At 40.9% G+C, this 12,674-nt stretch overlaps 1 gene segment (V, D, J or C); it reads right to left on the bottom strand.

Annotated features, from left to right (window-relative positions):
* Positions 1-8,222: 8,222 nt before the first annotated feature.
* Positions 8,223-8,721, bottom strand: LOC121434877. The segment is given in 2 exon segments: positions 8,223-8,563; positions 8,670-8,721. Coding segments are annotated over 2 exon segments (393 nt in total).
* Between the last annotated feature and the right edge of the window lie 3,953 nt (positions 8,722-12,674).

Genomic DNA, 12,674 nt, shown 5'->3' with positions numbered 1-12,674 from the left:
TATTTTTTATTGCACTTGGCATTCATTCCAGGTTTGACAAGCACTCTTATGAGAGATTCTATCTATGCTGTACCATGTAAGTAGTTTCTGAGTTTAAAAATGCTGTTTGACATTTAATTTTGCCTCCTAAACAGTAAGAGAGCATACACTAATTTGATGTTTTTTGTGAGCACAAACATGAATCTTTCTTGAGGGTCACAATGGCCTTTGATTTCAGATCTTTTTATTCCTTCTCATAAAGACAAAATGAGTAATAGAGAATTTTCTTTTTTTTGTTTTTTTTTATTTTTATTTTTTTATTGAGAAAAGGAGAAGAAAAAAACAAGTTTCCACCTCCTCCCAGCCTCCCATTTCCCTCCCCCTCCTCCCTCCCTTCTCCCCCTCCCCCCACTCTTCTCCCCCTCCCCCCACTCCTTTCCCCCTCCCTCTCCACTCCAAAGAGCAGTCAGGGTTTTCTGCCCTGTGGTAAGTCCTAGGTCCTCCCCTCTCCATCCATTTCTAGGAAGGTGAACATCCAAACTGGCTAGGGTCCCACCAAGCCAGCCTATTAAGCAGGATCAAAACCCCGTGCCATTGTCCTTTGCGTCTCATCAGCCCTCATTGTTTTAACATTGCGTCTCATCAGCCCTCAGAGAGTCCAGTTTTATCCCATGCTTTTTCAGTCACAGTCCAGCTGGCCTTGGTGAGCTCCCAATAGATCAGCTCCACTGTCTCAGTGGGTGGGTGCACCCCTCGTGGTCCCGACTTCTTTGCTCATGTTCTCCCTCCTTCTGCTCCTCATTGGGACCTTGGGAGCTCAGTCCAGTGCTCCAGTGTGGGTCTCTGTCTCTATCTCCATCCATCACCAGATGAAGGTTCTATGATGATATGCAAGATATTCGTCAGTATTAATATAGGATAGGGTCATTTCAGGTTCCCAATTCTCAACTGCCCAAGGAACTAACTGGGGACATTGCCTTGGGCTCCTGGGAGCCACTCTAGGTTCAAGTCTCTTGCCAACCCTACAGTGGCTCCCTTAACTAAGAATTGTGGCTCCGTGCTCCCCTGTCCAACCTTCCGTTATCCCAATCCTCCTGTTTCCCCAAGGCCCCCTCTCCTTCCCTTCTAACTTTTCTCTCCTCATCTCCCCTTACCCACATCACACCCCACCCCCAAGATTCCAATTTTCTCCCCGGCAATTTTGTCTACTTCCCTTAGCCAAGAGGATAACTATATGTTTTTCCTTGGGTTCACCTTCTTACTTAGCTTCTTTAGATTCACCTACTGTAGGCTGCGTGACCCTTATTTATGGCTAGAAACCAATTATGAGTGAGTACATCCCATGTTCATCTTTTTAGGTCTGGGATACCTCACTCAGGATAATGTTTTCTATTTCCATCCATTTGCAAAATTCTAGAAGTCATTGTTTTTTACCGCTGAGTAGTACTCTAGCGTGTATATATTCCATACTTTCTTCATCCATTCTTCCATTGAAGGGTATCTAGGTTGTTTCCAGGATCTGGCTATTACAAATAATGCTGCTATGAACATAGTTGAACAAATGCTTTTGTCATATGATAGGGCATCTCTTGGGTATATTCCCAAGAGTGGTATTGCTGGGTCCAGGGGTAGGTTGATCCCGAATTTCCTGAGAAACCGAAACACTGACTTCCACAGTGGTTGCACAAGATTGCTTTCCCACCAGCAATGGATGAGGGTACCCCTTCCTCCACAGCCTCTCAAGCAAAGGCTATCCTTGGTGTTTTTTACTTTAGCCATTCTGACAGGTGTAAGATGATATCTCAAAGTTGTTTTGATTTGCATTTCCCTGATTGCTAAGGAAGTTGAGCACGACCTTAAGTGTCTTTTGGCCATTTGAACTTCTTCTGTTGAGAATTCTCTGTTCAGATCAGTGCCCCATTTTTTAATTGGGTTAATTAGCATTTTAAAGTCGAGTTTCTTGAGTTCTCTATATATTTTGGAGATCAGACCTTTGTCTGTTGTGGGGTTGGTGAAGATCTTCTCCCAGTCAGTAGGTTGCCCTTGTGTGTTATTGACAATGTCCTTTGCTTTACAGAAGCTTCTCAGTTTAAGTAGGTCCCATTTATTCAATGTTGCCCTTAATGTCTGTGCTTCTGGGGTTATACATAGGAAGCGATCTCCTGTGCCCATCTGTTGTAGGGTATTTCCCACTTTCTCTTCTATCAGGTTCAGTGTGTTGGGGCTGATATTGAGGTCTTTAATCCATTTGGACTTGAGTTTTGTGCACGGTGAAAGATATGGGTCTATTTTCATTTTTCTACAGGATGACATCCAGTTGTGCCAACACCATTTGTTGAAGATGCTTTCTTTCTTCCATAGTATACTTTTAGCTCCTTTATCAAAAATGAGGTGTTCATAGGTTTGTGGGATAAAATCTGGGCCTTCTATACGATTCCATTGGTCGACGTCTCTGTTTTTATGCCAGTACCACACTGTTTTCATTACTGTAGCTCTGTAATAGAGTTTGAACTCAGGGATGGTAATGCCTCCAGAAGATACTTTATTGTATAGGATTGTTTTGGCTATCCTGGGTTTTTTGTTTTTCCATATAAAGTTGATTATTGTCTTCTCCAGATCTGTGAAGAATTTTGATGGGATCTTGATGGGGATTGCATTGAATCTATAAATTGCCTTTGGTCGAATTGCCATTTTTACTATGTTGATCCTCCCAATCCAAGAGCTAGGGAGGTCCATCCATTTTTTGGTATCCTCTTCAATTTCTTTCTTCAGTGCCTTAAGGTTCTTCTCAAAGAGATCTTTCACTTCCTTGGTTAGATTTACCCCAAGATATTTTATGCTGTTCGTGGCTATTGTGAATGGTGAAGCTTCTCTGATTTCCCTCTCTGCTTCCATATCCTTTGTGTATAAGAGGGCGACTGATTTTTTGGAGTTGATCTTGTATCCTGCCACATTACCAAAGCTGTTTATCAGCTGTAAAAGTTCTTTGGTGGAGTTTTGGGGGTCACTTATGTACACTATCATATCATCTGCAAATAATGAAAGTTTAACTTCTTCCTTTCCAATTCGAATCCCCTTGATCCCATTATGTTGTCTTATTTCTATTGCTAGAACTTCAAGCACTATATTGAAGAGGTATGGCGAGGGTGGACAGCCTTGTCGTGTTCCTGAGTTAAGCGGATGGCTTTGAGTTTCTCTCCATTTAATTTGATGTTAGCTGTCAGTTTGCTGTATATAGCTTTTATTATATTTAGGTATGACCCTTGTATCCCTAATCTCTCCAAGACTTTTAACATAAATGGATGTTGAATTTTGTCGAATGCTTTCAGCATCTAATGAAATGATCATATGTTTTTTTTCTTTCAGTTTATTTATATGCTGGATTACATTGATAGATTTTCATATGTTGAACCAGCCCTGTATCTCAGGAATGAACCCTACTTGATCATAATGGATAATTTTTCGGATGTGTTCTTGGATTCGATTTGCCAGTATTTTGTTGAGGATTTTTGCTTCAATGTTCATGAGTGAGATTGGCCTGTAATTCTCTTTCCTGGTTGAGTCTTTGTGTGGTTTTGGTATCAGAGTAACTGTAGCTTCATAAAAGGAATTAGGTAATGACCCTTCTGTTTCTATATTGTGGAATACATTAAGGAGTATAGGTATTAGGTCTTCTTGGAAGTTCTGGTAGAATTCCGCATTGAAACCATCTGGTCCTGGGCTTATTTTGGTAGGGAGGTTTTTGATAACAGCTTCTAATTCTTCGCGACCAACAGGTCTGTTTAGATTGATCACCTGGTCCTGGTGTAACTTTGGTATATGGTATTTATCTAAAAAAGTGTCCATTTCTTTAACATTTTCCAGTTTTGTGTTATACAGGCTTTTGTAATAAGATCTAATGATTCTCTGAATTTCCTCTGTTTCTGTGGTTATGTCCCCCTTTTCATTTCTGATCTTATTAATTTGCATATTCTCTCTCTGCCGTTTGATTAGTTTGGATAGGGGTTTATCAATCTTGTTGATTTTCTCCAGGAACCAGCTTTTTGTTTCATTGATGCTATGGATTGCTTTCTGTGTTTCTAATTTGTTGATTTCCGCCCTCAGTTTGATTATTTCCAGTCTTCTACTCCTCCTAGGTGAGTCTGCTTCTTTTTTTCTAGAGCTTTCAGGTGGGCTGTTAAGTATCCAATATGTGCTTTCTCTGTTTTCTTTAAGTGGGCACTTAGTGCTATGAACTTTCCTCTTAGCACTGCTTTCATAGTGTCCCATAAGTTCGAGTATGTTGTTTCTTTATTTTCATTGAATTCAAGCAAGACTTTAATTTCTTTCTTTATTTCTTCCTTAATCCAGGTATGGTTCAGTAGTTGACTGTTCAGTTTCCATGAGTTTGTAGACTTTCTGGGGGTAGCATTGTTGTTGAATTCTAACTTTAATCCATGGTGATATGATAAGACACAAGTGGTTACTAATATTTTTTTGTAACTGTGTAAGTTAGCTTTGCTACCGAGTATGTGGTCAATTTTCGAGAAGGTTCCATGAGCTGCAGAGAAGAAGGTATATTCTTTCCTCTTTGGGTGGAATAATCTATAGATGTCTGTTAAGTCCATTTGCTTCATTACCTCCATTAATTCTCTAATTTCTCTGTTAGGTTTCTGTTTGATTGACCTGTCCATTGGTGAGAGAGGAGTGTTGAAGTCTCCTACTATTAGTGTATGTGGTTTGATGGCTGCCTTGAGTTTTAGTAATGTTTCTTTTACGTACGTGGGCACTTTTGTATTAGGGGCGTAGATATTCAGGATTGAGACTTCATCCTGATGAATTGTTCCTGTTATGAGTATAAAATGTCCCTCTCCATCTCTTCTGATTGATTTAAGTTTGAAGTCAACTTTGTTAGAAATTAGTATGGCCACACTTGCTTGTTTCTTAGGTCCATTTGCTTGTTAAGCCTTTTCCCAGCCCTTTCCTCTGAGTAGGTGCCTGTCTTTGTGGTTGAGGTGTGTTTCTTGTAGACAGCAGAATATTGGATCCTGTTTTCATATCCAATCTCTTAGCCTGTGCCTTTTTATAGGTGAGTTGAGCCCATTAACATTAAGTGATATTAATGATCAGTGTTTGTTAACTCCGGTCACTTTTTTAGTAGTAGGGTTTGTGTGTTTCTCTTCTTTGAGTTGCACTGGTGAAGGGTCTCTAGATGATTGAGTTATTGTGGACATTGTTGGACTCCTTGGTTAGTGATTTTCCTTCTATTATTTTCTGTAAGGCTGGATTTGTGGCTACGTATTGTTTAAATTTGTTTTTATCCTGGAAAATTTTGTTTTCTCCATTTATAGTGAACGAAATCTTGGCTGGATATAGTAGTCTGGGCTTGCATCCATGATCTCTTAGTTTTTGCAGTACATCTATCCAGGACCTTCTGGCTTTCATGGTTTCCATCGAGAAGTCAGGTGTAAGTCTGATAGGTTTACCTTTATAAGTAACTTGGCCTTTTTCCTTTGCGGCTCTTAATATTCTTTCTTTATTCTGTATATTTTGTGTTTTGATTATTATATGGCGAGGGTATGTTTTCTTTTGATCCAGCCTATTTGGTGTTCTGTATGCTTCTTGAACCTTCATAGGTATATCTTTCTTCAGGTTGGAAAGTTTTCTTCTATAATTTTATTAAGTATATTTTCTGGACCGTTGAGCTGCCCTTCTTCTCCTTCTTCTACTCCAATTATTCTTAGGTTTCTTCTTTTTATTGTGTCCCAGATTTCCTGAATGTTTTGTGATGAGAATTTGTTGATTTTGCTGTTTTCTTTGATAAGTGTGTTTATTTTCTCTATGGTATCTTCAGTGTCTGACATTCTTTCTTCTATCTCTTGTAATCTGTTGTTAGTACTTGTCTCTGTAGTTCCTGTTCGTTTACCCAGATTTTCTATCTCCATTCTTCCCTCGGTTTGTGCTTTCTTCATTGCTTCCATTTCATTCTTCAAGTCTTGAACCACTTCCCTAACCTGTTTGCTTTTTTTTGTTTCTCTTGGTTTTCTTGCGTGTCTTTGAGCGATTTATTCATTTCCTCTACCTTTTTCTTTGTAATTTCTAATTCTTTGTGGCAGTTTTTCACCTCCTGTTTAAGGTCCTCTATTATTTTCATATAGTTCACTTTTGAGTCGATATCTTCTATTTCTTCTGGAGTAGGGTGTACAATTCTTCTTATTTTGGGATCCCTAGATTCTGGTGGTGTCATGTTGCCTTTCAGGTTGTTGGAGGAATTCTTGCATTGGCGCCTTCTCATCTCTTCCTTCAAAGGGAGCCAGGAGAGGCCTGGTGTCTTGGTCCAGTCTTTGCTGTGATTGACTCTCTGGGTATATCTCTTCAGTGTAGAAGCATGGACCGTTCCCGTCCAGATGGGATTCCTCAGCAACTAAACAGGGCTGCCGGTAGTCCAGTGCTCCAGTGCCAAAAGGATGAATGGAGCGAGGGGGGGGGGGGGTGCATCCAGAAGAGCGCAGGAAGCCTGGCGCAGGAGGTGAAGGTGCCCAGGCTCCCTAACAGGGGACCCTGAGGCCTGCCCGGCTGGCAGGCACTCACCACTCTGGGTGGGTAGCCTTAGTGTAGGAGCTTAAAACAGTTCTTGAGCACTGGTCCTAGCATACAGCAGGGCAGGGTTGGGGAGGGGTGCTTGGGGGGCTGGGTCGTGCAAGAGAAAAACAGCCCTGCAGAAGGAGCTGGGGGAGGGGGGTTTGTGCTCTCTTCCGGGACAGTCCGCCCCTGGGTAGCACACACTCACCCGTCCAGATGGGATTCCTCAGCAACTAAACAGGGCCTCCGGTAGCCCAATGATCCAGGGCCAAATGGATGAATGGAGCATGGGGAGGGGGTATCCAGGTGCGCACAGGAAGCCTGGCGCTGGAGCTGAAGGTGCCCAGGCTCCCTTACAGGGGACCCTGAGGCCTGCCCGGTAGGCAGGCACTCACCGCTCTGGGTGGGTAGCCTTAGTGTAGGAGCTTAAAACTGTTCTTGAGCACTGGTCCTAGCATACAGCAGGGCAGGGTTGGGGAGGGGTGCTGGGGGGCTGGGTCGTGCGAGAGAAAGCAAGAATTTTCTTTAAACCAGTATTTTGTTTCCAGAATTGAGATGGATCAAAACCTTGGCTTTCTTTCTTCCATTGCAGAAGAATTATCAGAGAACCTAACTAATCCCAGGTGAGTGTCTGTACCATGTCCTCAGGATTTAAGCAAAGTGCAATGGCCTGTGAGGGTGGACATGAAGGAGGAAAACTTTTCAAGAGTCTTTCAGAGTCAGGCTGCTTCCTACACGGTGTATAGAAAAGACAAGGAGCAGCCTTGGTCCTTATCTCGAGGGTTCCAGCAGTTGTGCTTGCTTAGAAGATTAACTCATTGATTGCTACTGGGGAGTGTGAAGGATTCAATGAGAAAGGCCCCATAAGCTCATCTATCTGGATGTTTGATTCTTACTTGGTGGACTGTCTAGTACAGAACAGTAGGTGTGGCCTTGTCCTAGGAGGTGAGTCACTGGTGGGGGCTTTGGAATCTCAAAGTCCAAGCTAGGTCCAGTCTCTCTCTCTCTCTCTCTCTCTCTCTCTCTCTCTCTCTCTCTCTGCCTCTTGTTGGTGATCCAATTTAACCTCTTAGCTACTACTCCAGAGATATGACTGACTGACTGCTACTTTGCTTGCCACAGTGATCATCATGGCTCACACACTGAAACTATAATCAAGTCCCCAATTAAATGTTTTCTTTTATAAGTTGTCTATTTTATGGTTTCCATTCACAACAAAAGAACAAAAACCGAGACTAGACGTTAGACTGAACTCTCTATAACATGGACCAAAGAGAGGAAAAATATAAATAATGTCTGGGGTGAGATTGAGCAGATTTTTAAATACTAGAGTTTAATTTTTATTTGGTAATAAATTTATAGGGTAAGAAAAGAAGATTGCCAGAGAATTTAAATCACTAAATTTTGTTAGACATCTTGGTAGCTATAAATCTCATGTCTGAGTTTTCCTGGAGATGTTCTCTGTGAGAGATCCTCCACTTCAGGAGAGAACAGTATTAAAGGGGATCAAAACCCATGTTGTCTCTGGCAACGACTTCCATCCTATTCTGTCAGAATATCCCCAAATTCCTAGTTTTCTAGGGATATGATTTGAGATCTGTTACTGTTTTTCAGGAGCTGGGTAAACCCCATGTAGACAAGGCATAAAGCTCTCCCTCAGAGGGCAACTCCTCCCAGCCCTCCTACACCCTTGGTTTGTGTGCAGCTTCCCCTGCAGTCTCCCTCACTGTGTCACTCAGAGCACAGTAGTACAGGGCAGAGTCCCACAGCTGCACTGAGGGCTTCTGCAGGTGGAAGGAGCTGTTGCTCTTATGGAGAGTGGCGTGGAACCCTTGGTGCTCTGTCCTCTTGTTGTCTGTGGCAGTCCACAGGAGGAGCTGAGGGCCTTTCTTCGGGTATTGCACATACCAGAAAAGGTAAGGACTTCCATTAGTCTCATAGGTGCAGCTCAGTTTCACAGGCAACCCTTCTGTAGAAGTAACAAGACCTTCTGTCTGGGTCACTGAGTCTCCGTTGCTCCTCTCTGAAAATAAAAATAAAGAAGAAATGACTTTTCTATGTGAAGACAAAGGCACAGACTTCCATAGTTGTATGAAAATGGCATAATTGTTTAGGCAAATGTAACTCACTGAGCATTAAGAGGAGCAGCAGAACTGAGCAGATGTCAAGAAGCGTGTTCATAGAAGCCAGTGACACTTGGTTCTTGAGTTCACCAAACTCACGGGCAAGTCTTCTCGGGACCTTATTGAAACTCCTCACTTATAAACCAAGTTCTCCTTCTGCATAATGACAGTCTGTCATGTGAACCCACCACATGGGTGCAGACATTAACCACATCTGAAGAGGCAGCACCCTCTGCTGATTTCCCTTCAAACTGCATAGAAATGTCTACACAACACTTAGTCAATAAACTTGAAGCCTCACCCAAAGGAGACAGATCTCAAGTCTCTAGTGAATGTTACTGAGCTATATGTATCCTGCGTAGTTAGGGTAATGACTGTACATAAGAGAATACACACACACATACATACACACACTTCTGATAAAATTTATCTACTTTTCCTTGTTCTATTGTTTTTTGAGAATGTTTTGTGAAATATTTGGTTATACTTACTTGCTCCCTCTACTTCTGCTAGATCCATACACTCTTCCTTACCAACCCAGCTTTGTGCCACCCGCATTTCAATCAGCACAAGGTTGGCAAACAGATTTTAGTGTCCATGGACTTTTAATAAATAAAAGTGTGCTACTGGGTGCCTACTGAATTTAGTTTAGACTACAAGCACTCACAGGTGAGTGAGATTTTTTGTAAGTGAATCATGCTGATACCCTTATAGGGATGGCTGTAATTAGAAACCCCAAGACTCAGACATTCTTTCTTCTGTCATATAGAGTCACATACAATGTGTAAGGCTCTGTAATCAACACAGAAATCAGGAAAAGTTGCTTTCAAGAGAATGGGAAGCAGATAATTACCATGACTCCTACTCCAAGTCTTTTCCCCAACCATCTTGACCCAGGCTTTTAGAAAAAGAGATCAAACTGAAAATGATGAGTAAAGTCGGTTGAATATCAGATTTCCAGTGCTTAGATTTATTTTACACCCCACATTTCCCTGTTTGAAGGGTATTAGAATATGAGGATGCTCTTCCCTTCAGGCTGAAACACCTGGAAACTTTCCTCTGTGTTCTCCATTTTTTCTGGTATAAATCATTTATCTGTCTCAGAAAAATATTTAGTATTGTCTACCATTGGTGCAAAGAAAACCATGTATCAAATAAATTGCCTTAATCTGAGTTTCCAAACAAATTTTTCACCCATTTTGCTTGCATGTTAAAATGCTTATGAATTAATTTTTTGACTTTGGAGAGTTTAGAGTTTACTTAATTGTGATGGTGTGTAATTCTTAAAATCCTCCTCTGTAGCCTTTTTCTGTGGGTCCTTTTTCTATTAGGATCCAGAATATGGAGGAAAAATAAGGCTGCCCAGGTTGTAAACCTGCTTCTGATCTGTTGTCTTTCCTACTCTATAAAGATAAAAATTTTGGAGATTGTCAATTGTTTTTTTCAACTCTTTGACATTTCCAAAAGTTCCCCAGAGCAGGTATATAAGTTTGTTGGTCTTTGAGCTACATGGGGAAAATTTGGGGAAAAAATCAGCTCCTCAGAGTTGGGGATTAAGCGGCAGTGCTTCCCAAACGAGGGGAAAAATAGCCATTAATTAGAATGACCAGGGATTATTCTACAAAAGACTGATTTCTTTTATTTTTTATGTAATGGTTGCTTTCTTCCTGAAAGCAGGATTGTGTATCATGTGCTTACATTGCCTGCAAAGGCCAGAAGAGGGCACTGAATCACCTGGAATAGGACAAAGAGTATGTTGTGAGCTGACACAGGGGTGCTGGGGACTGAAGGGTGCTTGTTTTCTCCAAGAACCGTGCATGCGCTTAACCCCTGAAGTCTCCCCAGGCCTGAACAGGGATACTAAAGAAAAAAAAAACAATATTAAGATGCTTTCTGGGGAAGAAATAAGATAGAGTAAAGCATTCAAATTATGTCAACAAGAAGAAAGGGGGAATAAAGGCAAAGCTGCTCATACTAAAGTGTATTTCCTAAACTGTTTTTTTTTGCGGGGGGGGGGGGCGGGGGCGTAGACTTAACGGGAAGAAACAGAAAGGCAAATATAAGTGGTAGAGGCATTGAGAGCCCTATAAAGAGATTTAGTTTTAGTTGCATAGGCAAAAGAGCCAAAAAAGGGTACCATGCAAAGCATAGACATTGTTGATGTTATATTTCATATGAGGATACATTATTCTTCAGGGTATGGCATAAATTATTAGGATGAGACACTAAAAGCAGGGGAGCCAATAAAACAATGAATCAGAAAAATATGTGTGAGTCACTGAGAGTCTGATCTGGACGTGGTAAACAGCAGGCTAGGCAGTAACGTTCAAGCATAGAGCTCAGAATACAGCAATAATGTAAAAATGTATAAAAGTAACTGCTCCTTAGGAAGTGAACATTTGCAAACTGTCTTAAATAAGAGCACACTGAGGAACAGCAAGCTGCTGATCGTAGACTGAATATTATCTATATGGACTTAGTGGGGCAAGTAAGTTATTCTTAACTGCTGTTTTTTTTTTCTTGTGCGATAGGATATGTTACACAAATGCATCACCTTCTTACTATCAATGACAGTCCATCAAAAGTGTCAAAATCTGCAAAAATAATAAAGTCCAGTCATTTTTGTTTGTGCATATTTAATGTGTTTGCCCATCATACTGAGATGTTGAACAGGTTCTTTCTTCTTCACTGTGACCTAATACCTATTAACATAAATTAGGAAGTCTATCACAGTTCCCCCTTACCCACACATATATACAAACACCTCTCACTTATACATCCATATACACCACAAACACACACACACACACACATCACAAAGTTTTTAATATTTTTAAAAACAAGAAATTTTAAGTTTTGTTCAATACAAGTTCTTGGCATTTTGAGGTTTTTGTCTTAACTAAAATCTCAGATGTGACATTAAAAGCTGGCTTTGTGGGCTTAAGAGTGTGCTAAGGAGATAAAGCACATCCTGCTACTGAAGAGGACCTGAGTTAGATCTCACACTGGACAGCTCACAATGCCTTTGTTCCATCTCCTCTGTCTTCCACAGGCACTTCTATCCATGGGCACATACACACAATTAAAATTTAAATCTTAGTAACAAGTTAGCTTTGTTTGATACAAGTGGGTATATTTACCATCTGGACCAGAAGTTCTCTTTGAAAGTGAATTGGCTTTGACATGTATTTTGTTTTTAATATTTATCATTTAATTGGAAATACGAAACATTGAAAAGTAATTTTCTAAATGATTAGTATGAGTAGTATATAATTCTACAAGTCAAATCTGAATTAGTATTACATGAATAGATTTCATCTATTACATTGTTAAATCAGCATGAAATGTGTGCAGTTTTAGAACTTAATTCAAAGCACATTTGCTTTTCTGGTAAACTATGAGAAACATAAGCTAACAAGTCAGATTTGGTTGTTCTTCCATAAATTTCTTGCCTAATGGTCTCTATTGAAATCCAATACAGAAAAAAAAACAATTTACATAGTGTCAATTTCATTATATAAACAACATATATGACTTTAAGGAAGTTGATGTCTTCTCAGAATGACATATTTTTCTCGTATGTCAAGAGTAGCTCCAAATAAAGAGTTGGTCTTAAATACTTAGCAGCTTCACAAATACTTATTCCATTTGTTACGGGAGGTCCTCCCACTCCTCCAGCCTATCGCCACTGAGATACCAGCCCATTGGGGCGTGGTCTCTCTCCCTTTAAAAAAGCGGCCACTTCCCTCTCCTCTCTCTCTTCACTTCCTGCTCCGCCGGCGACTAGACTCACTTCCTGGTTGCGCAGAGGGCTGACAGTGATCTGTAAGTTTTTTCCCCTTTAAATAAATACCACCCTATTAATCATAATTCCAAACTGGTGTGGCATTGTTTATGACTTACGCCTTCAGTTGGCACCCAACATTTGGTTTTAGAACCTCTCCTTTCCCCGCTCGGCTGTCGGCCGCGAGTTCGGCTTGGTGGGAGCCCTCCCTTCCTCAGCCGCCACCG

Source organism: Microtus oregoni, unplaced genomic scaffold, assembly GCF_018167655.1.
Source record: "Microtus oregoni isolate MIOR12 unplaced genomic scaffold, Mior012 000045F_ref0000178, whole genome shotgun sequence".
In the NCBI taxonomy this organism is placed as follows: Eukaryota; Metazoa; Chordata; class Mammalia; order Rodentia; family Cricetidae; genus Microtus; species Microtus oregoni.
This window is presented reverse-complemented; position numbering and strand designations above follow the sequence as displayed.